A 22,883-nucleotide genomic window follows, 5' to 3' on the forward strand; every position below is an offset into this window, starting at 1 on the left:
GGGACCACCTCGCATCGCCACCCGGCTCTCAACCCCTTGTACGCATTTACTGGGACCCGGGCAGTCACCACCCCTCCCCAAGCCCGTGCCCCGCCCCTCGCTCCCAGGGCCACACACGGTCACGCGTGGAGTCCCCTGGGTGATGACGTCTGTGTGGTCGGCTGTGAGTCCGACGGAACTCCAGAAGACCGGCCGTGCCACCTGTGACCACGGGCCGGGCACGGGACCGGTCCTTGAGGACACTGGAGCCACAGCCCGGGCAGTCCACGCTGACGTGGCAGGACCGCAGCCACCCCGGGTGTGAGGACTGACTCGCTGAGACTCCGAAGCCACCAGAGGGGACAGAGTCCCGGTGAGAGCAACGCGCTGGCTCTGGACACTGTCCCGCGGGCCCCCTGCAGTGAGGCGGGCGTTCTGGATGCGCGTGCTCCCACACGGCAGCCAGCGCCCCCATGTGGCCGGTCAGCTCTTCTACCGCGGCCGCGTGACCGAGGGACTCCACTTCCGATTAGGTTTGCTCCTGATGGGAATTCACGCGGCCACACGTCCTCAGGCTGCCCTAGCGTCTGAAGGTCCGGGTTCCGAGGGCAGCGCAGCCGCACGCCTTGGCGTTTTATGGTGCTGCGGCTGAGGCCGGGGCCCGCCCGGGCTGCTCCCTGCCCCACAGCACGGCTGTGCGGGGCCCAGCACCCGGGAAGCAGCGTTCCGAGTGCGGGTGCCTCTGAGAACAGGGCCCAGCACCCACCAGCAACGGTCCACGGGGCGGCGCGCGGCAAGGGCTCCGCAAGCTCCCGCCCCCATCAGCCCAGCACGCTGCGCCCCGGGCCGGGGCCACTCACCTTATCCATCCGATCCTTCTGCACCCCGTATTTTCCGCCGAATCCTTTGGAATAGTCTGAAATGTGGCACAACGCGACACTTACTCTCAGGTCGAGAGCCAGGAGACGCGTGCAGGCAGATCCGGAAAGAGCCCAAGAAAACGCACCCAGAGCAAAAAGAAACGAGAACCGCCAGACGATGGGTCTTGCCTCGCGAGGCGAGTTTTGTCGCTACAACGGTACTCAGTACGCAGGCAGGCGAGAGGCGGGCAGAAAAGAGGCGTGTGTGCGTGCTTTCCGCACTCTCCCGAGGGACAGAGGGTGCGGGGTGCGGGGTGCGGGCTGGCAGGCAGGGAGAGCGAGGGGGCCGCGGCCCAGGCCGGGGAGGGCACCGCTTCAATAGCACAGGCCTCCGCCCAGCAACGGCTGACCGTCTCCGCCCCTTCCTTCCCGTGTCCCGCTCTGAGCGCCACAAGGAGGCTCAGACGCGGGCTCCTCTTGCTTTTTACGAGAAAAAACAATTCCGCGGGGAAATTCTGGCAGCCGAACACTCGTGTCGCGGCAACGCAGACCTCCGTGAGGGTCACACCGCCACGCGGCATCGATGCCACGCGGAGCCGAGGCCACGTCCAGGCCGCGTGCCGGACCAACCCGAGCGCGTGCGCCTTCCCTCGCCCGCCCCCGGCACATGTTGCTAACACTGGCACCGGAGGCCTGAACTCTGCCTCGGGATTCAGGGCCGCACTGCTCTCCAGCTGGGGTCCCACCCCGAACGGCTGAGTCCAGATCCTGACTGTAATCGAGTAAGGAAAAGAGGCAGCTGCCACTCAGGCTCCCGATGCCTACAAAGTCCCTGTCCCTTTTTAGCTCTGGGCACGTACTGTCGGCTCTGTGTGAAGACCTCACACGTGACACAGGTGGTGTTACCCAAAAACAGAGAGAACACACAAAAACATCCCCGCCCCAGCCAAAGACACCACCACAGAGGAAACACAGAGACCACAAGGAACATGCCTGCCCCACGCCCCTCGCTGCCACCTGGCCTCTGTCCTGAGGCTAGTGGCCTGGCCGAACCACACACGTCCCCCGTCTCGGAGGCAGCGAGGCAGCGCGCTCAATGGCTCCCAGTGGTCACGGTCCACAGCGCGAGCTCCTGTAGAAGGTTGCTGGGAGACCAGAGACAGCCCATCCCAGAAACTACTCACGTGATGGGGTCAGGGTGACATTAACCTGCGAGCTACCGCCTCATTTTGCCAAACCCGAAGTCTGAAGGATGGAGGGGAAACGGGGGAGTGGAGGAAGGAGGGGTGCAAGTTAGAATCCCTCCAGCATAAACGTGGGTTTCAAACACCCCCGTGCCCCCGATGAGGGACGGCGGGGAGCTCGGAAGGCTGAGCCCCTGACGTCTGTGCTAGAATCGGCTGCACCAGAAGGGGGGGCAGGGGGGAAGCGGGGGGAGGGGGCTGCTGAGCGACTATGCCTTGCTGGGACTCGTGCTTGGCCAGTCTCTCCCTGTACTCAAACCCCACAGCACAGGAGTCCTGCCTCTCGGACCGAACACCAAATGTGCCTCCGAAACCAGCCTTGTAATCTGAAAATCCACCGGCACCAGTGGGGAAAACCGAGAGAGGAAGCAATTCGGTTAGAATCGTACGAGCGAGTGCACGAATCAAACGCGTCATTTAAAGAAGGCAGGGGCTCTGCCGAGCTCAGGGGCGGGAGCAGCTCCCGGGCTCACAGAGAGTCCAAAGTCAGCTCCAAGGTTACAGGACAAACTGAAACTCTTAACGCTTCAGCCAAGATGTGAAAACAGGTTAGGAACTGCATCTGAAGTAATTCCCAAAAGGCACGCCCGCCATGCTCTGAGATTCCCTTCCAGGCCCTACCTGTGCCGCAGACACGAGAGCAGGTCTCTGTGCATGTGAAGAAAGACACGGTGTACAAAAGGACCACACGGCCCCGCTTCCCGCAGTGCTGGCCGCAAGGGCGGGTGCAGGTCTGCGTCACCCACCAAGGTGCCCCCCGCCCCCACCCCGCACCCTACGGCCCAGGGACACACTCCCGAGTAGAGGCAACGTCTCCCCTCCCGAAGCCCAGCACACTCTGTCAACGGAGTTCATGTGCGGGCAGAAAACAGCATTCCCGAAAATGCTACGGGTCCTGCCAGGTGCTTCAGACGCACAGGTGAGCGCAGGGCCTCATCAGCAGCTGGGGGGGGGGGGCGAAGTGGGGGGGGGGGGGGAGTTCATCGCTGCACTAGCGGAAGAGCTTTTCAAAAAAGTGGGAGGCACAGGACAACCCCAAACAGGGAAGACAAAACGACACGCTACAGAAATACGACAGAAATACGGGACGTGGATGGAACTGTGGATGAAAAGAAACAAATTCTGGAATGATCTCAAGCAGGAGCAGGCAAAATCAGCGTACCTTTTTGGGACTCGTGCAGCTGCAATTTCTCCTGGTGATCCCAGCCAAGAGCACATTTGTCTTGTCTGTCCGTCTGCACACCAAACTTTCCTCCAAACCCTTTCACATAGTCTACGTGCACAAGAAAAGGCCGCAAGCTAGTGTTAGTGGAGGGCACGCTTCCCACGCAGCCAAACGCCCACCACGCGCCACATCCCTCCTTCCCCTCCCAGACCTTTCGCGAAACTTTGGGACGCGTTCACGAGGAGGACCTCCTCGCGGCACGTCTGGAAAGCAGCCTGATCTGTTGTGTCCGTATCGCGAACGCACACACACGGGACCCCGACAAGAAGCTCCGCACAGCCTGAACCAGCACCCACGGGCCACCACGATCGCACCGTTTGCAACACAGACGTGTGGCACGTGGCCACCATTACAAGCGACTGCTGGGGTCACGGGGTGCTGGGGCCAAACAGGTGTAAAGATACGGTTTCTTGCTTAACAGCTGTGTTGGGACTTGTGTTTTAAAGCTTGATGTTCAGGGGTGCCGGGGAGGCTCGGTCAGTTGGGCGCCCAACTTGGGCTCAGGTCACGATCTCACAGATCACGAGTTCGAGCCCCGCGTCAGGCTCTGGGCTGACGGCTCGGAGCCCGGAGCCTGCTTCCGATTCCGGGTCTCCCCCTCTCTCTGCCCGTCCCCCGCTCGCACTCTGTCTCTCAAAAGTGAATAAACGTTCTAAAAAAAAAAAACAGCTTAAAGTTCGCTGCTGAATTACAAAGGGGCATCTACTCTAGGGGTGGCTGGCCACGCTTTCCGTTTCCGTTCTGGTCAACAGCACTCAGCCCGTGAAAGCGGCCGGCGAGAGGAGACACCACGGGAGTCACCTTTCTGGGATTCGTGCTTCTCCGTCTTGCCTTGGTACTCGAAGCCGACGGCACTTTTATCCACCTTGTCCTTGTCGATGCCGTACTTGCCCCCGAAGCCCCTGGAGTAATCTGCAGACAAGGGCGCACCGTTTTCGCGGCAGCAACGCAGTCGAGCGCGGGGACCTCTGAGAAAGCGCTTGTGTCGCCCGAGCAAAACCGAAACAAACCCAACAAGGATCCCTCGGCCGCAGCGGAAGGTCACTAGCAGGGGGGACCCTGGAAGGCGTCACTTGTACGTGTGGGAACAGAAACGTCCAGAGTAGCAAACAGAGCAGATGAACGGCGACCGAATCTTCCCTTCGCTCCAAAGGACATCAGAAGCAGGCGCGTTGCCAAGCTTCTGAGGTCGAGACGAGCCACGGAGGCGCCGCGGCGAGCTGTCGAAAGGTCACCCTGCTTCACGAACTAAAGCCGGCAGAGGTGCACTGGTGGCACCTCCAGAGGAGGAGGACACGCACGAGGCATCTTCCGGAACCCTCACTTCCCCGCAAAGCTAAGTCACAGAAATACACGGCCTGATGCTTAAGCACGGCGCCCCCAGGGACATGTGCGTGGAACAGAATGTGAAGATCAGAACCCTCAGGAGGCCTGGGGGCTGCCGAGCAGCCCCGTCTGCCCCAGGCGCACGGGCTCCCGCCACCCGACTTCCCGCAGGCGGTTTCTGCTCCTCGCTGCCACATCGGGGACAGTCTGAACAGCACCGAGCGGGACCCAAGAGCAGGCCCTGATCGGCAGGGTCACGGTGGGCAGAGGGGCCCGGGTAGCAGGCAGGGGCTGTGCACTCCAGGGCCAAGTCTGCGGCCTCAGGGCAGGCGGGCAGGCCTGTGACGGGAAGCGCCCCGCGGGCCCACCAGCAGCTTCCCTGGGTAAATGCCGAGCCAGTGGTGTTCCCAGGGGCAGGGTTTAACTTTGTCCTTTAAAGAAACCCGGGTTTTTAAATAATACAGCGAGCTCTCTGCTTGTAAGGGTTGGCAATTATTTTTAAAAACTTAAATGTGCAGGGGCACCTGGGTGGCTCATTGGGTGAAGCATCCGACTCTGGGTTTCAGCTCAGGTCACGATCTCCTGGCTCACAAGTTCAAGCCCCGCGTCAGGCTCTGCACTGACAGTGCGGAGCCTCCTTGGGCATCTCTCTCTGCCCCTCCCCCAATTATTCTAAATAAACAAATAAATAAATACACAAGAATATTCAAACGCGCTGGGGTGCCTGGCTGGCTCAGTTGCTGGAGCACGTGACTTGTGACCTCAGGGTTCTAAGTCTAAGCAGCACGCTGCATGTAGCAATTACTGAAAAAAGATAAAATCTTAACAAAATGTAACGTGCACGCAAAATAAACGCACAAGAGCCAACAATCCGCGGCCTCTGCAGGGGGGTACCGCGTCTGTAGGGCACCCCGCACGGATGCAGCAGTCTGTCACCGATGCCTGGCAGGGGATCTAACCAGGGACAGGAAGACCAGCCCGGCCTGCAAGGACCCTCTGCCAGCATCCACCAAATTTTAAAGTCAAGGTCCTGTGACCCGGCAATTCCTTTTCTGGGAATTTACTCTTCTGAGTAGTCACATACGTCTATGACACAAGAGAACAAGATTTTTAACTTCAAAAACCACCAAGAGGGGCGCCTGGGTGGCTCAGTCGGTTAAGCGTCCGACTTCAGCTCAGGTCACGATCTCGCGGTATGTGGGTTCGAGCCCCGCGTCGGGCTCTGTGCTGACCGCTCAGAGCCTGGAGCCTGTTTCAGATTCTGTGTCTCCCTCTCTCTCTGACCCTCCCCCGTTCATGCTCTGTCTCTCTCTGTCTCAAAAATAAATAAACGTTTAAAAAAAATAAAAAATAAAAATAAAAAAAATAAACCACCAAGAGCCTGAATCCCACGGTCCAAAGAAGAACGACCTGGCTCGGCAGACTACAGGCCCTTCACAGGACGGGGCTGAGCCGCCGTCCGAAGAACGACAAACCCCCTAGGCCCACGGAAGAGACAGGAGGGCCCTCACACATTCAGTAAAAAGGCTGCGGGTGTGTAATGTGAGCCGGTCTCCCCGGGGCTGGTTCTGGGGACGCGGGAGGCCGGGGACACGTGGGGACACAGGGGGCCCCGAGCGGGGAGGACGTGCCGCCACAGGCCGACCTTTCTGCGACTCGTGCTTCTCCGTCTTGCCCTGGTAGTCGAAGCCCACGGCGCTCTTGTCCACGCGGTCTGCCTGCACACCGTACTTGCCACCAAAGCCACTCGAGTAATCTGAGGGGACAAGACAGGGGTCGGGGACAAAGCCCAACGACAGACTGTTCCCTTGTCAACGACTCACGACAACAACCTTCCGGACGTAGGAGTCACCGGGAGATGAGGCACACGTTTGAAAACGCCACCCACGGTCACACACCAGTGAGCCGGGGCTCGGCCTACAAGCTTGCGTCCCGGGCAGCGAGGACCCCGAGCCTGTGACGGGCACCTGCTTCCCGGGGCAGAAGTGAGCCGTGTTCTCACTCGGGAAAGTAACCGTCTGGAAGCTACGTGGCTACGATCCCTTTCCAAAGGGACAGGAAATGTCCGCGCCCTGGCTCATCTGATGACAAGCAAGAGGCGGAAGTCACCAGCCTGCTCGAGACACATCAAGTGCCCTGAGAAGGTGACACGCTTTCGCTGGCAAAAAAGGTTCTGAAAGACGGGCACACCGTAAGGGTCAGCCAACGCCGTGTCAGAGAGCACGCGTGCGCAGTAAAAGTGAACCATCGTTGATTTAAAGGCTCGCGTTTCCACTGTTGGGGGGACATTAGCATTTCACAAACCAGGCCCCAGAGCCGACGGTCCAGGGAACACCGCTCAGAAAGACAGCTTCCGCGGCGGTGACACAGGACCCAGACACCTGGAGAGCACGGTCCTCCCCGGAGGCGACACCGCCCTCCCCAGGGAACCACCTCCGGGGACATCGCCCTCTCCCCACCTCGGCCGCAGGCCTTACCTTTCTGCGAGGCGTGTTTCTCGGTTTTCCCCTGGTATTCAAAGCCCACAGCAGACTGCAATCACCACAAAGAGGGAAACACGTTTTTAGAGGTCTCCAAAACGGTTCATCCGAACCCCGAATACACGTGAAAAGTTTGAAAGCATGAACCATGTTAGTTTTTTTACCTCCGATTCCCTAATAGGGCAGGCCTAACACCCAAAGCTCCGGGCATGGAAATTCGCTGCCATAAAATATTCAGCAACGCCCAGCAGGCAGTGCGGGCGGACCTGTAGGCGCCCGCAGCCCCCGAAGGGCACGTGGGGCTCATGGACTTCAGCCCCACGATGCCAACCCGGGCGACCCCCCCACCGCCACACGTACGCCTGCTTTTCACGTGGGCTCTTCCAAGAACAACACTAACGTCAGTAACGAGAACGGGCATGGCGGGGGCATCTGCGCACACGGCCCCGGGACACGGGAATCCCCATCGCCCCGTTTTACAGGCAGTTCACGCAGAACCGCGGCAAACGGGTAGTAAAGCCTGAATGCAGACAGACGTTGAACTCCAAAATCCAACTGCTGTGATGTAAAACAGGGTCCAGACGGCCTTCGCTCAGAGACTGAGAGACTGAGGCCCAGAGGTGCCAGGCGGCACCTGGACGCCGGGCCTCAGCCCTGGAAGTGGGCGCGTGCGTGGCCCTCTGAACACCGCCGCGTCAGGGACATCGTGCAGGGAGGGTGGCTAGACATGGTCCCCGGGGGCACGTTCTTGGGCAGGGGAAGGCCACCCTGGTCTATCCGATCAGCAGGTGCCAAGGTGGGGGATCCGCACAGGAACCAGTGTGTTCCTGCTCTCACGTCGTAACCTGACCCGTCATCTCAGAGCCAGGGATCGGGGGGCTTCTAGAAGCCCGGACGCCCGCCCCACAGTCCTGCGTCGAGGCGCTATCTCGAGCGGCCCAGAGGACCCCCCGGTCTAGAGGGAGGGGCCCCATCACCCGCGCTCTGGTGCCCCTGACGCCTCACTCACCTGGTCAACTCTGTCCACCTGGACACCGAACTTGCCTCCGAAGCCCCGGACGGAGTCGACCTGGGAGCAGTGCTTGGAGAGCTTCGACTGATACTCGTGGCCGACGGCTGACTGAAACGGGCCGCAGAGAGAAGGTGTCCGTGTCAGACACCCCCGTGGCACGGTCCACGGGGAACAGGTCCCCATGTGCGGTCCACGCTCCTCCCCGAAACACGCCCGGTGCGCAAGCCGGCAGAGGGGGGATCCCCGAAGCCACCTGAGACCCTGCCGGGTGGGGGCTTCTGATGTGACGGGTGTGGGCAAGGGGCCACGAGGCCGGTCCCGTGCAGATCCCAGCCCGACACCCGGCACCCCCAGATGGCGATACAGTCGCTCGCTCTGCTGAAGCGAGGCACCCGCCTACCGCGTGGCGTAGGAAAGAGGACCAGAGATATCCGCCGCCAGACGGAGATGCAGACTCGCGCTCTCGGGGGCGACACGCGCTCGGCCACTCTACAGAGCCACCGCGATCGCGACGCCCACCCCGTCCACCCACGGGGTCCCCCACACGGTAAAGTCGGGGCGTCCAGCCACCTGGCCTCCGCAGGGTCAGCCACCCGGGGCCTCCGCGCCACACCGGGCGCTATAGCTCTTGGTAAACAAAGCTTCTGGAACGCAGCCCCCACCGTGCATTTACGTATGAGGCCGCTTCTGGGATCCGACCACCGAGTTCGGTAAATGCCAGATGCCCACAGCCCGCGAAGCTGAAAAGACTGACGACCAAGCTCCCGGACGGCCCCCGGCCCCGCCCAGCCTCCCGGCACCAGGCTCTGTCCCCAGCGTGGACGGCCCGGACGCCTGACCGAGTGTCGGCATCTGAACCTTCCTTCTTATGGCCGACGGTCTCGCCGCCTGGGACGCAGCGCGGACAGCCCTCCGCCTGGTCTCCCCGGGGCTGCACAGGACGCCTGGGTCAGGAGGAGCCGGGGTGGAGGCGGAACTCGGGGGGCCGTCTCAGCACAGCGCAGGGGAGAGAGCGGCCGAGCTTTACTCGAGGCCTCAGAGCCGGGCCACGCTCTCCCCTCCCCGGCTCCACTCTGACGTCCGTCCTGCCTGGAGACAGGAGGCACACTGACCTCCCAGGGCCTCCAGGCTCCCACTCAGAAGTGCTGACCAACCCTCCCCTCCCCCCCGGGGGACCGGGGCCCAGCGGCTGCCACGCCTGCCAGACCACACTCCTCGCACAAACGCGTGCCTGCCGGAGCGGGGTTTTGTTCTCCGAGTCTCCGTCACGTTCTCCTCAAATCTTAACCCAGAGATCTCTGGGCTCTTTCCAACTCAGAGCGGACAAGTTACGGTAACTTGAGTTATGTGTCTTTGGAGTCTCCTTTTTTTTTTTAAGCTTCTTTCCTTATTTTGAGAGAGACGGACGTAGTGCGAGTGGGGGAGGGGCAGAGAGATGGGGAGACAGAGAATCCCTAGCAGGCTCTGCGCTGTCAGCAGAGAGCCCGACGCGGGGCTCGAACGCACAAACCGCGAGATCGTGACCGGAGCTGAAACCAGGAGCCGGGACTTAACCGACGAGCCACCCAGGGGTCCACGGAGTCGCGCTTACTTCTGACAACAGGTTGGTCCAATCGTGCCCCCGGGAGCTGCAAGCTAACCTTGCCCACGGGTGCAGTGAGGCACGGAGGGAGGGGCTGCGAGCCCATGGGAGCACCCCCACCGCATTCATCCCTAAGGGGAGCCCCCCCGCCCCCCACTACACCAGCTGCAGACACCCGAGCGTTTCCCTGAGCCATCTGGGCACCGTCACCGTCACTCGTGAGACACCGCTGGGCCTGCCCGGTGCCAGGCCAGGCATGAGGTGAGGAGGACAGGTCCCAGCCCCGGAGAGCGTCCACGGAAAGGCGGCGACGTCCAGAGGGAGCGGAGGCCCACAGGGAGAAGGCACGGGGGAAAGGCAGCTGCAGGCAGGCTGGCGGGAAGGAGGGCTCCCCGGGGAAGCTGCAGCGACTAGAAAGGCCGGAGCCCAAGGCGTTGGGAGGACAAGAGCGGCAGAGAAGCCAGAAGTGACAGCCGTGTTATCACCGCCATCTGATAGCTTCATCATTCGCCCCAACGTGTCGCTACTCCAACCCAACCTGGGGACCCAGACAGACCACGAATTTCTCTCTGCTTTAACTCCCCACAACACCACGGGCACAGGCTTTGTCTGGGGTAGGGAAGGCTTCTACCTGGTTCTCTCCTGTCCTAAGCACGTGGGGCCGGGGGCCGGGGGCGAGGGTTCGTCTGTTCGTACTGCAAAAGGCCACCGGCTTCTTCTTTAGAACCCGAAGACTATTCCGCTCCCCACCCTGCCTGTCTAGACGCCTCCGGAATGACAGTCACACCAGGAGACGTCCCCGTCTGTTTCCTGCAGCTCACTCTTGGTCCAACCCCGGCTTAGGCAAATCCGGGACCTGGCGTGGGGGGCCCACGGGCCCCCCCCCACGCATCTGCTCTGTGCTAACACCACGCAGCGTGGCACGCGGGGACACAGCGGTGCCATTCCGTGCTCGGCCCAGACACGGACTCCGATCCGGGCAGGTCTCGGATTACAGAAGCTCCGGATCAGCTGACGGTTTCCCTTGGACGCAGAACAGAGGCAGACGGCTGTCGGGTCAGGACGACGTCACGCTGGTCAACCCGGGAAATTCACGTCTACGGGGAGGTCTGCGGACCGTACGCGGGAACCCCACTTGGGAAACACGTGACCCACCACCCCTACTCCGTATCCTCTCGCAGGGGGGGTGGCGAGCAGAGCTGATCTGCTCCCAGTCTCTCAGGACAGAGGACGCAAAGCGCCAGCCGAGGCTGATGCGTTCAGTCGACCACGATGATGCCGTGTAGCCGGGTGGCAGAGAAGGCTCGCCCGCTGCCCTCAGGGAGTGCTCTCTCCCGGCCTCACGGGCAGTGACCCTACACAGAGGGCCAGGCCAGGCTCCTCCGTGAACGTCACCGATGCCGGGAGGACTGCAAGGCACCTGCTGGCTGAAGGCTCGCCCGCGCCATGAACGAGAGCCCCCCGGTCTGGTTCCGGTCCGCAGAGCGGCTCAGGTGAGGCTTGTGGTGAGCCGCGGGCAGCAGGGACGCCGACACCCACGCTCAAGATGCCCCTGGGCTGCCGTCCTCGTCCCAGAGCCCCTCCCCCCCGACCCAGGCCAGCCGCCACATCGCCCACACCCCGGCAACCGTGCGAATCCTAAAAGAGCTCCTAAGACACAAGAGCCCTCGTGAGGAAGGTCGGTCCACAGAGGGCATCTCACGTTCACCGCGCTGACGCGAGGCTTTTAGCCAAGAGGTCCGGGCCCCTGCCTCGCCAGCCCCGTCCCCGCCGAGGACCGGCACGCCATGCCGTCGCCTACCTTGTCCATGCGGTCCTGCTCCAGGCCGAACTTCCCGCCGTAACCGTGAGAGGCTTTTGGTCCTGTTTCAAGCTCCTTCTCCTTCAGGGTCTGGTGTTCTTGAAAAACATTCTCTCTCAATTTGTGTATGCTGGAAGGGGAGGGGAGGGGAGGGGAGGGGAGGGGAGGGGAGGGGAGGGGAGGAAAGACACAGACACACACTGAGAGGGCGGGCGGCGGGACCGCGCGGCCCCTTTCCTCCACGCCCCCAGTCCCTGCCTTCGCCGGGCTCCGGACTCCCTTCCTCCGCCAGCCTCCCTTCCTCCGCCAGCCTCCCTTCCTCCGCCAGCCGGCCCATCTGGTCAGCAGAGCTCAGAGTGACGCTTACAGGGAAAAAGGAACTAATCTGCGCTGGGCCAATGAGTCATCCCAGATCCAAGAGTGGCCGCGCCAAAACGTGAGTTTTTCTCTGATTTCTTATGGAGAAGAGGTTCTCTTTCCTCAGGTAGCGGGATCAGGAGAAGCCCTTTTGCCGGCATCACCTCACGGCACAAGCGGAAACCAAGCCAACGGTCCCGTATCCCAGAGACCCTGAGGACGCTGCTCAGAGACCGTGAGACGGAACGTGGAGACCGCGTCTCTACCTGACGTACTACTGCTTTTACCGATTCCAAGGTGACACGAGGGACTTTCAGAATTTATCATCTGAAGCCACTTTCTACTTCTAACACCGGGGACAGCGAAGCAGCAGATCACAAGACGTGGCCAAGATGTGGCAGGTCGAGAAGCTTCTAGAGCTGCCACCATCAGGGGACCATAAAGTGGCACAAAGGCCAACCCACAGGGCTGTCCAGGGGTCCCCGTGTCCACACGTCTGGACAATCCCAGAGTGCACTGAGAAAGCAGACCACGGCCCAGTGCCCTTGGCGGGGCGGGGGGAGATACTGTTCCAACACCTGGAAGGGCCACAGGGCGCCCACGACCGTCCCAGGGGCTCACACGACATCCAGCACGTTTCGAAGCCACGGGAACAGAAACAACGAGGGAGCAACGGTGACTTCACCAGCTCGGGAGTCGGCTCCCAGGGCCTCAACGTCCTCACGTGGCTTCTGTGGAAGGTGTGGGCTCAGCAAGTCAGGGAGGAACCAACACTTGGGTCTAAAATACCCACGCTACAGACTTCACTCTCTTTTGGGGATGATTTCCTGGCTCTGCCTCAGCCAAGAACAGCTTCATTTTCCCGAAAGATACGGGGCCAAGGAAGACAAACCCCGCAGGCGACCAGGACAGATCACGGGGACGGCCCTTCACGGCAGGGACGGGAGGGTACAAGCGGAAGCCGGTGCGGCCTAAATAAAAGTCTGAGCACAGTTTCAAGGCTTTTGCCTACACTTCCTGACAAGGAAACACCACCGGAAGGAGCAGGGCCCACTCTCCCGCGGGACAATCTCTCAGCTCTATTTGGGGCCTTTCGGGAGAACACGATGCTCAGAATCCAGCTCCCCGGTACCCCACGGGCAGTGACAAAGCAGGAAAATTAGAGTCGTGCAGGGGGGTGGTTAAGGCGTAAGGTATTCGAACCCATCGTGTGGGGCAGGAACCCCCCACCTACAGACCGCGTGGGAGACCGCGTCCCTTAGAGATGCTGGAATCGTCAGCACAAGAACTGTTTGTGACGGGAGCTTCTCAGCGACCACGTGTACGTGCAAACACACGGAGAGAAGCGTGGAATCGCGTCTCGCGGGAACCTCAGCTCGCGAGACAGGCCGAGCCGTGCCAGCGTGCGTTCACGGAGAAGCTGTGTCCTCCCCCCCACCCCCCCCCCCACCAGTCTGCATCTTCGCCCTTCAAAAGGCCGATTTCACACCAACGTTAAGAGTCTCTTACTTGATGTGCTCCTGGTGCCCAGACCCTTGCACGGTCTTGGCCCCCCATCTCTGCTCCTTCTCACTCACGTCGTTCTGGAAAGAGAAGTCAGTGAGGAGTGAGGCCCACGCGGGCCTGTAAGACACACGGCCAACCCGAACGGAAACAGGAAGAAAATCCCTTCTGGGAAAAGTGACACAGAGGTAGGCTGGTGACTCATACCACAAAATCAGGGTCGGTCTCCCAGTCATCGGCGCCCCCGTCGTCCTGGGGGATGGTCACGGCGTGGCCCGCCGAAGCTTTCCACATCTGAAAGAGCAGGGCCCGGGGTCAGGGAGGCCTGGGAGAACGGCTCTCAGAGGCCAGCCGACAAGCTCTCTGGCCACAGCATGACAGCTCGGAGCTCGGGGGGCTGGGCGGCCGGGCCACCAAATGCCCACCCACAACCCCGTGCGGGAATGACATCAGACGCAAAAGAAACATCGTGTGAGATTTCTAACACCGCTCTCAAGTGGCATCTGAGACCCATCAGAAACATTCCGGCTTCAACTCAAGTGGGAAAGTGTTCTGGAAAATAAGAAAGTCACGCGTGCATTGACATCATCCATGAAGAATACATCCCTCCGAGGGCGCCTGGGGGGCTCGGTCGGTCAAGCGTCCGACTTCGGCTCAGGTCATGATCTCGCGGTTCGTGGGTTCGAGCCCCGCGTCGGGCTCTGTGCTGACGGTTCAGAGCCTGGAGCCTGCTTGGGATTCTGTGTCTCCCTCTCTCCCTGCCCCTCCCCTGCTCACGCTCTGTCTCTGTCTCTCAATAAATAAATGTTAAAAATTAAAAAAAAAAAAAAAACACATCCCTCCAGGGGCACCTGGGGGGGTTGGGCTCAGTCTGTTAAGCGTCCAACTTTGGCTCAGGTCACAATCTTGCCATTCATGAGTTCTAGCCCCACGTCGGGCTCTGTGCTGTCGGCGCAGAACCCGCTTCGGATCCTGTCTCCCTCTTTCTCCGCCCCTCCCCCGTTCTCGCTCTCTCTCTCTCTCTCTCTCTCTCATGGGCTGTCCACTCCTCCTCCAGCACGACAGCGCCAGAAGGGGCCATCTGGCACAGAGACCAGGGACAGCGGCCTCACACCTGAACGAGACAAGACTCTTCCTGACTGCGAAGGTACAATCAAACTTTTAAGGATTTCAAGAGAAACCCATGTGTGAGAACGGGCTCCTTTTCCATACAAGCACTGGTAAGATTTCACCTCGGCCAGGAAGCAACTGAAACACTATTTTAAGTCGATCACCCAGGAGTTCCAGCCACGTGTCTGAACCGGGGACACCCAGTGGGCGCTTTGTGGGGTGCCACACGGGTGCTCCTGTGGCTTGAATTCAGCCACAACGAAAGCCCGTCTGGACCCGCCCCCTCCTCTAGTGGGTCTCAAGTCCAAATCCGGGTGGCAGCGAGGGGCAAATCGGGGCACAGCTCTCAAGTCCCCAGATGCGACTCCTGTCACTGTCTCCTGAACAGGCAACAGTTTGCTAGCAGGTAAGGCAGGATCCACACTGTCCCCTCAAGGCCACCTCGAACCTCGCTCCCTTCTGTCTAGGTGTCGCAAAGCCCGGCAACAACTTCCCAGATGTAATCTGCTGTTGACACGATGTAAAAAAAAAAAAAAATTTTTTTTAACGTTTGTTTTTGTGAGACACAGAGAGACACAGTGCGAGTGGGGGAGGGGCAGAGAGAGGGAGACACAGAATCCAAAGCAGGCACCAGGCTCCGAGCCATCAGCCCAGAGCCTGACGCGGGGCTCGAACCCACGAACCGTGAGATCGTGACCTGAGCCGAAGTCGGCCGCTTAACCGACTGAGCCACCCAGGCGCCCCTGCTGACACGATTTTAGACAGCAAACAGACTCAACTCTCAGCCCGGGAGGGGCAAACCAGACCATGGTCCTGGGGCGCCCATTCACAGAGGAAAGAATGGATGACTGAAAGTCGCGAGATTTGCCCCCCGTCTCTTCGTCTCCAGTCAAGTGTGCCCGTGGCCCCGAGCTGGAAAGACGCCACCCAACTGCAGGACTTCAGCTGCCTGCGGTTCGGGCCACAGGAGACAGTCACATGAAAGGACAGAGTCTCTGGGGAGGGCCGGTGAGGCCGACTCTCCCCGGAAGCTGAAGGCGAAAGAGATCTCTGCCCGTTGTTCTAGACCCATCAGGACAACACGGCAGGGCCCCACCTTCCCTGGTCCTTCTGGAAGCCTGCTTCATCAGAGGGCAGAGAGAGCACCTGTGCCTGCCTCCTCACACCCTGCCTGGGAGCCACGCCCACCCTCCACCCGCTTCCTGCTCCCCAGCTCGAGCTCTCTTTCGAAACCACAGGCCACAATGGAAACTGGGCTTGACTTCTTAAACGTCATTGACTCGTTTATTCACAAATAATCTCTACACCCAACATGGGGCTCGAACTCACGACGCGGTGACCCCAAGGTCAAGAGTCACGTGCTGTTCCAACAGAGCCAGCCAGGCGCCCTCCTGACTTCACTTTTTATGTAAACAACAAAACATCCTCCCAGCAAATTACTGTCCAGACAGACCCAAAGGGAATCCCCTCCCCTTCCCGGCTCACGGACTCACCCCGCTGGCCCCAGGGGAGAGGACACAATGGCGACAAGGCACAGACCTTTCTTCCCGCCCCAAGGTGAAAGGCTGCTCACAGGTCCCTGTCTGAAACGCAGTGATCCGATGAGGAAATTCCAGGCATCTGGAGCGATTCCGTCTGTAACACGATGAAGAAGAAAAAGCTCAGGAGGACGTCTGCCGCCAGCCTCTCTGGGCAAGTCGTCACGCGTGCAGAGCCTCTCGGGAATCCGTGACCTCCTCCCGCACGTCACACGGCTTTGGGAAGAAATCGGAGAGGAGGGAGGGAGGGAGCGCACTCTACTAACCAAAAAGCTCAACCGGTCTCCGGACACATTGAGAAAATACAGAAAACAACAAGTCTCCAAAGATTTATAGCTGCATAAAGTTTTCCCTCCGTGCAAACAGACATTATTGCTGCAACCTGCCAGCATACATCTTCTGTCGGCCTTCGCAACAACGACATTGCTGGGGCGCCTGGGTGGCTCAGTCGGTTGAGCACCCGACTTCAGCTCAGGTCACGATCTCACTGTCCGTGAGTTCGAGCCCCGCGTCGGGCTCTGGGCTGATGGCTCAGAGCCTGGAGCCTGCTTCCGATTCTGTGTCTCCCTCTCTCTCTGCCCCTCCCCCGTTCATGCTCTGTCTCTCTCTGTCTCAAAAATAAATAAACGTTAAAAAATCTTTTTTTTTTTTAAAAAAGACATTGTTAAAAGTAATAAAATCTACTACTGTGAGTTAAAACACACACACACACATACACACACACACACACACACACACACACACACACACAGAGGGCCACCTGGGTGGCTCAGTCCGTTTAAGCATCCGACTTTGGCTCAGGTCATGATCTCAAGGTTCGTGGGTTCGAGCCCCGTGTGGGGCTGTGTGCTGACAGCCCGGAGCCTGGAGCCCGCTTTGGATTCTGCGTCTCCCTCTCTCTCTGCCCCTCCCCGGCTCACACCCTGTCTCCCTCTCTCAAAAATAAATAAACATTAACAAATAAAAAAGCTAAGGAAACCTCTCTGAAAGGGACCGTGATGCGGCCGGGAGACACACAGCCCGGGGACTGCTGTCTGGATGAGAAGCGGGGTGACTCGGGGAGCAAGGGAGAAGCCGGCTGCACTTCTAATGAACGTTACGGTTACTGCACAGAGATCAAGACTCCAATTAGTCAAGCCACCGACTCCCCACCGACTCCCGAAAACCATACGGCAGCCTCGACAGGCACCGCACGGTTGGACATTACGGAGCAGAGGAAGAAAGTCCCCTCGTTCCCTAGAAACAAGCCAGTCCCGAGCACACGCCGCTTACACCCGCGAGCAGCTGCGTCACAGACCAGGAGCCACAGCGGCGGTGCTCTGCCAGCCTTCCTCACGCTCCATTTCCTACTGAGTTCCTGACCCTACGGTTCACGCCCGCCTTCTCCCCAGTCCCCTCTGGACACCCTAACTTCTGCGGGCTGCTCCGCACACGCCAGGTACCGAAGTTGTTACCGTCATCGGCAAACATCTAGAAACATCCACACAAGAGCAGCCAGTGATGGCCTCACATCTACAACAAATTAGTAGATGTGAGGCCTCCAAATTCTAAAGTAAAAATGATTTTTTTAAAAAACATCGCAAGGATCACTGTTTGAAAACATAAAAGCCTGCATGTTGGTTTACACCCAAACACAATGCCTTTGGCCCCCGACCTCACATCGCACACAAAAACCGGTCAAAGATCTAACATTTAAGCGTAAACTATTAAGCTCTTACAAGGAAACACAGGACTAGATTTTTATAACCTCCAATTTGGCAACAGTTCTTAGCACGAAGAAGAAGTGGAAAGAACAGATAAAATGGACGAAATGTGAAACTCTGTGCTTCAGAAGCCGCCATCAAGAATGCGAGGACAATTCACAGAACAGGGGAGACTGTTCCCTAGTCCCATGTCCAAAACAAGTCAGGAATTCCTGCAACTGCATTAATATAAAGGACGCTTGACCACACTGCAAAACGGGGAAGGACCTGAATAGACGTCTCCCCAGAGATATGAGAGCTACTCACATAAGCTGCTAGCTGCTAAGCTCACAAAAGACACCCGGGATGGTGAACCGTCAAGGGAGCGCAACTCAAGACACAGCAGATACCGAGCCTCTCATTCCAGGACGGCTGAAACCAAAGACACGGCCAATAACAACTTCGAGGGGGGTGTGAAGAAACCGGAGCCGCCTCACCCCACGGGTGGGAATGCAAAGCGAGGCACCGTGTGGCAGGTCCTCAAAAGCTTAAACACAGTTACCAAATGACCCAGGGGTTCCAACCCCCAGAGTCAGACGCGAGAGAAACGACAACTTCCGTCCGCACACCAACCTGCACGGAACTCGCACAGTATCCTTCACGACAGCCCCAAAGCAAACACGATGCCAACGCCCGTGTTACGTAACCGGCCCACGTGAGCCACTCGTAGGAGGGAATAGGATCTGGCAAGAAACGGTAGTGAAGGCCGGATGCCCCGCGACACGATGACGTGAAAACACGCGAAGCAAAGCAGCCAGGCAGCGCAAGACAGTGTATTATACAGTCCCGTGTACGTGCAATGTCCAGAGCGACCAAGTCTAGGGAGACGAAAAGTACACGGGTGGTTGCTGGCACTGGAGGGAGGGTAACAGGGATTCTTCGTGAGGTGCCAGAATTGCCCTAAAACTCATCGTGGCGACCGATGGCTGCTCAACTCTGTGACTAGACTAGAAAACTATTTAATGGAACTCTTAAAAAAACTTTTTTTAATGTTTATTGCATGTTTGAGACAGAGAGAGACAGAGCACGAGCAGGGGAGGGGCAGAGAGAGAGGGAGACACAGAATCCGAAGCAGCCTCCAGGCTCCGGGCTGTCAGCCCAGAGCCCGACGCAGGGCTCGAACTCCTCAACCGGGAGATCACGACCTGAGCCTAAGTCGGACACCCAACCGACTGGGCCACCCGGTCGCCCCTTAATCGAACCCTCTAAATGAGTGAACCACACGGTATGTGAATTATATCTCAGTGAAACGGTCACCCAGAAACACTGTTCGCTGTTCACCGTGAACAGACCTTCCTTGCAAACGTCACACGTGCCCACCGACACCACACCAGCATGAACTCAGCTCGCGCTGCCACACAGAGTGGGAAACGCTACAGGACAAAGTTTCAGATGATGGGACAGAATTCACTTTGCAGCAACCTCGCTGCCTTCGCTGGGGCAGAGGGGCAGAGAGCGAAAAGGCATCTGAGCAGCCAACACAGGGGTCCCGGATGCCGCGCCCCGCCAGAGGAATGCCCCGGGGGGGCGGGGGGGGGGTCTGGGCCTGTGTGCCGTCCTCTGCTCAGAGCGCCCGCGTGCACGCCCACAAGGTGAAGGCCAGGGACTGTGACCCAGTCCACCCGTGGCTGGCACAGTGCCACGCAGGGCAGGGCCCGGAAGACTCGCGCACTCAACCACGCCCTTTCTGAGCACCTTACCTGTGCTGCACGGCACCCACCTAAGTCTGAATCACCAAACGCACGCACTTAAAAGTGTTCTAAAGATGAGCCCGTCCAAATGCTTCCACTGGAAGGCAAAGGCTGTAGTGACTGGGAGACCTAGGGTCAAACCGGAGTCGGCATCCCCCTCCCCCTTTATTCCTGGGTCCGGAAGTGACCTTCAGGACGCTTCCCGCTCCTTCAGGATCTGGGACTGCTTTTCCGAGAGAGCCAGAGAGACACCGGGGCAGTGACTCACCAGGCGGTCAGAGGGGGGCAGGCCAGGAGGGGCCTGCCCGACAGCCCCGGGCTGGCCGGGCCTGCTGGGCGGAACCCCGCGGCCAGAACCCAGGGGGTTAATCCCTGAAGGAGCGCGGCGCCCGCAGGGCGGGCCGGGGAGGGGAGGCCTCCAGAACTGCGCTCAGCGGAAAATGGCATTCCTCCCCGAGAGGCCCCACAAGGCCACGGATTCCAGCCCGAGGAAGCCCGGTCCCCTCTCCCCCCCCCCCTCCGCCCCTCCAGCGGGGGGGATCGCGCGCCCGTAACGTGCAAGCGATGGAAACAGAACACGCAGAAAGCCCCAGAGCACCTTTCCGGTGACTTCCAACATACCCAGAGGAGGGGCTGCCCCAAATTTAGAGCCTCGCAACTTGCCGCAGGGGCGCACGTCGCCGCACTCCCACTGACCTGATTGCACAACCTCGCGGAAGGTGCGGGCTGCGGGAGGACCCCCGACCCCTCGGATCCGCCCCTCCCCTGCCCCCGCGACCCCCGCCGCTCCCCGCCGGATTCCCGCCTCTGGGACCCCGCCCCTCCGACCCCGGCCCCCCCCTCCCCCCGACCCCGTTCCTCCCCCACAGCGCCCCTCTCCTCGCCCAGACCCCCGGCCCCTCCCCCTCGGGCCTCCCCCATCCCCTCCAGCGCCGAGGCCCCCCACCCCCACCCCCGTCGCACCCTCCCGCCCCCCCGTCCGGTCCGCAGCCCCGACCCCCACACCTCAGCCGCCCGCCCGGCCCGGGGACGCCTCGCCCGAGCTCCCCCCGCGCCCGAAACCGCGAGCGGAAGAGCGGCGAGACCGCAGCGACCGCCGCTTCCTTCCCGTTCCGGGGCTGGCGGCGCCCGAGGGACGAGGCAGAGAAGCCGCCCGCCCCCCCCCGGAGGAGGCCGCGCTCGCTCACCGCCGCCTGGGGTCCGTCCGGGCCCGCTCGGTCCCGGCCCCGCCGCGCCCGCTGCTCCCGGCGCCCGGCTCCGCTTCCGGTTCCGCGGCGGGGAGGCGGGGCCGCATCCGGGTCCCGGCAAGGCCCCGCCCCGCGCCCCCGCGGTCCACCGCCGCGGACCCCACGGCCGGGAGCGGCCTCCAGCGCCCACGTGGCCCGGGCCGCGCCCTCCGTCGGCGCCGACGCGGGCTCCGCCCGGGTGCGGGCCGCCCGACAGGCCTGACGTGCCCTCGGCCAGGAGGAAGTGCCGCGGGGCGGCCGCTCGGACTGCGATCGGGTGAGGATTCCAGGTCTCCCGGCCCGGGTGGAAGGAACGCGCGCCAGGCAAGCGAAGGAGCACACGCATCATCCCCCGCCCTCCCCGTGCGACCATCCGTCCCTCCACCCACCCTCCATTCACGCACTCACCCAGCCGTCCGCCCTTCATCCATCCACCCATCCAGCCTTCCATCCACCCATCCATCAGACAGCTATGATCTGTCCGTCCACGCACCATTTCTTCGCCCATCCACCCGCCCATCCTTAGTGGGTCACCTCATCTTCCACCGACCCACCGTCCTGTGCATCCAGAGAAGGCCACAGATGTATCAAGAGAAGTTCGCCAGGTTAAACATGGACCTTGGCCGCAGGGTCCTTCAGCCTAGAAAGGAAGCCAGGCATAATCACGCAGATACATAACTAAGAAACAGAATAAATGCAATAAAGAAGGCAAAGGTGTTGTGAAATCGTTCTGGAGAAAAGGTGGGACCTGGACTCACCCAGGAGATCAGAGAAGGAGTCTCTGAGCAATTAACATTTGGACCAAGATCTGAAGGCCAAGTAGAAGGAAGGAGGGTAGAATTTTCCAGGTAGAGAGAACAGCATGTGCAAAGGCCCTGAGGCAGAGGAACTGAAGAAAGTTCAGTGTAGCAGAAGCATGGTGATGAAGCAGGACAGTGGGGGAAGACGGAGCCAGGTCATGCAGAGGCTGGCAGGGCACACAAGGACCTTGATCTTGATTCTAAAATAAATGGGAAGTCCTTAAAGTTAAGCATAGACGAGACATCATAAAGTTTGAATTGTAATGAGATCCCTCTGGCTGCAGTGTGGGGAATGGATGGGAAGAGGGCCAGGAAGGAGCCTAGTACAGCCAGTTCAGGCAAACGGGTGGTGGCAGGTAAGATGGAGAAAAGGGAGTAGATACAAGAGACATCTAGGAAGTTAAATTCTCTTGGGGCGCCTGGGGGGCTCAGTCGGTTGAGCCTCCGACTTCGGCTCGGGTCATGGTCTAACAACCCGTGAGTCGGAGCCCCGCGTCGGGCTCTGTGCTGACGGCTCGGAGCCTGGAGCCTGCTTCGGATTCTGTGTCTCTCTCTCTGCCCCATCCCCACTCATGCTCTGTCTCTGTCTTGAAAACAAAAAAACATTAAAAATAATTTTTTTTTGACGTACAAGTGGTTTTTTTAAGTTTTTATTCAGATTCTAATTAACATTCAGTGCAACATGTTTCAGGTGTGCAATATAGCGATTCATCGCCTACAAAGAACACCGAGTGCTCATCACAAGTACCGCCCTGAATCTCCCCCTACCTGTTTAGCCCATCTCTGACCCACCTCCCTCCATCAACCCTCAACTTTGTTCCCTAGAGTTAAACGTCTGTTTTTGGCTTTCTCTCTCTCTCCGCCCCCTTTGCTCATTTGTTTCTTAAATTCCACATGAGTGAAATCATATGGTATTTGTCTTTCTTTGCCTTATTTCGCTTAGCATAATACGCTCTAGTTCCATCCACGTTGTTGGAAATGGCAGGATTTCATTCTTTTTGATGACTGAATAATACTCCGCTGTATATATCCCGCATCTTTATTCATTCATCAGTCGATGGACACCTGGGCTGCTTCCGTATCTTGGCCGTTGAATATAGCCCTGCAATAAACAGAAGGATGCATGCATCCCTTTGAATTAGTGTTTTTGTACTTTTTGGGTCAATACCCACTAACGTGATTGCTAGACTGTAGGGTAGCTTTGTCTTTTTTTATTTATTTTTGCACGAGGGAGAGAGAGACAGTGTCAGTGGTGGGGGCGGGGGGGAGAGCAGAGAGAGAGGGAGATCCGGAATCCCAAGCAGGCTCCAGGCTCCGAGCCATCAGCACAGAGCCCGACGTGGGGCCTGAACTCACGAACCACAAGATCATGACCTGAGCCGAAGCCGGACTCTCAACCAACTGAGC

General features: G+C 59.6%; 1 protein-coding gene across 4 annotated transcripts in view; it reads right to left on the bottom strand.

Annotated features, from left to right (window-relative positions):
• CTTN (cortactin) overlaps positions 1-20,772 on the bottom strand; it is a 29,999-nt gene extending 9,227 nt beyond the window's left edge. For 2 of the 4 annotated variants that reach the window (XM_053899339.1, XM_053899340.1), the window contains exons 1-11: positions 20,638-20,771; positions 15,973-16,114; positions 13,577-13,663; positions 13,376-13,449; positions 11,510-11,639; positions 8,124-8,234; positions 7,112-7,166; positions 6,280-6,390; positions 4,110-4,220; positions 3,246-3,356; positions 840-895 (exon numbers count right to left, since the gene is read on the bottom strand). In XM_053899339.1, coding sequence (XP_053755314.1) covers positions 840-895; positions 3,246-3,356; positions 4,110-4,220; positions 6,280-6,390; positions 7,112-7,166; positions 8,124-8,234; positions 11,510-11,639; positions 13,376-13,449; positions 13,577-13,663; positions 15,973-16,114; positions 20,638-20,744 — 1,095 coding nt within the window. In that variant the 5' untranslated portion in view covers positions 20,745-20,771. Of the gene's footprint in view, positions 1-839; positions 896-2,298; positions 2,410-3,245; positions 3,357-4,109; positions 4,221-6,279; positions 6,391-7,111; positions 7,167-8,123; positions 8,235-11,509; positions 11,640-13,375; positions 13,450-13,576; positions 13,664-15,972; positions 16,115-20,637 lie in introns of those variants that run through there. The other 2 variants (XM_053899342.1, XM_053899341.1) reach the window with 2 other exon arrangements.
• Between the last annotated feature and the right edge of the window lie 2,111 nt (positions 20,773-22,883).

This window comes from Panthera pardus, unplaced genomic scaffold (assembly GCF_024362965.1).
Source record: "Panthera pardus isolate Hobbes unplaced genomic scaffold, ASM2436296v1 HiC_scaffold_12, whole genome shotgun sequence".
NCBI classification, from domain to species: Eukaryota; Metazoa; Chordata; class Mammalia; order Carnivora; family Felidae; genus Panthera; species Panthera pardus.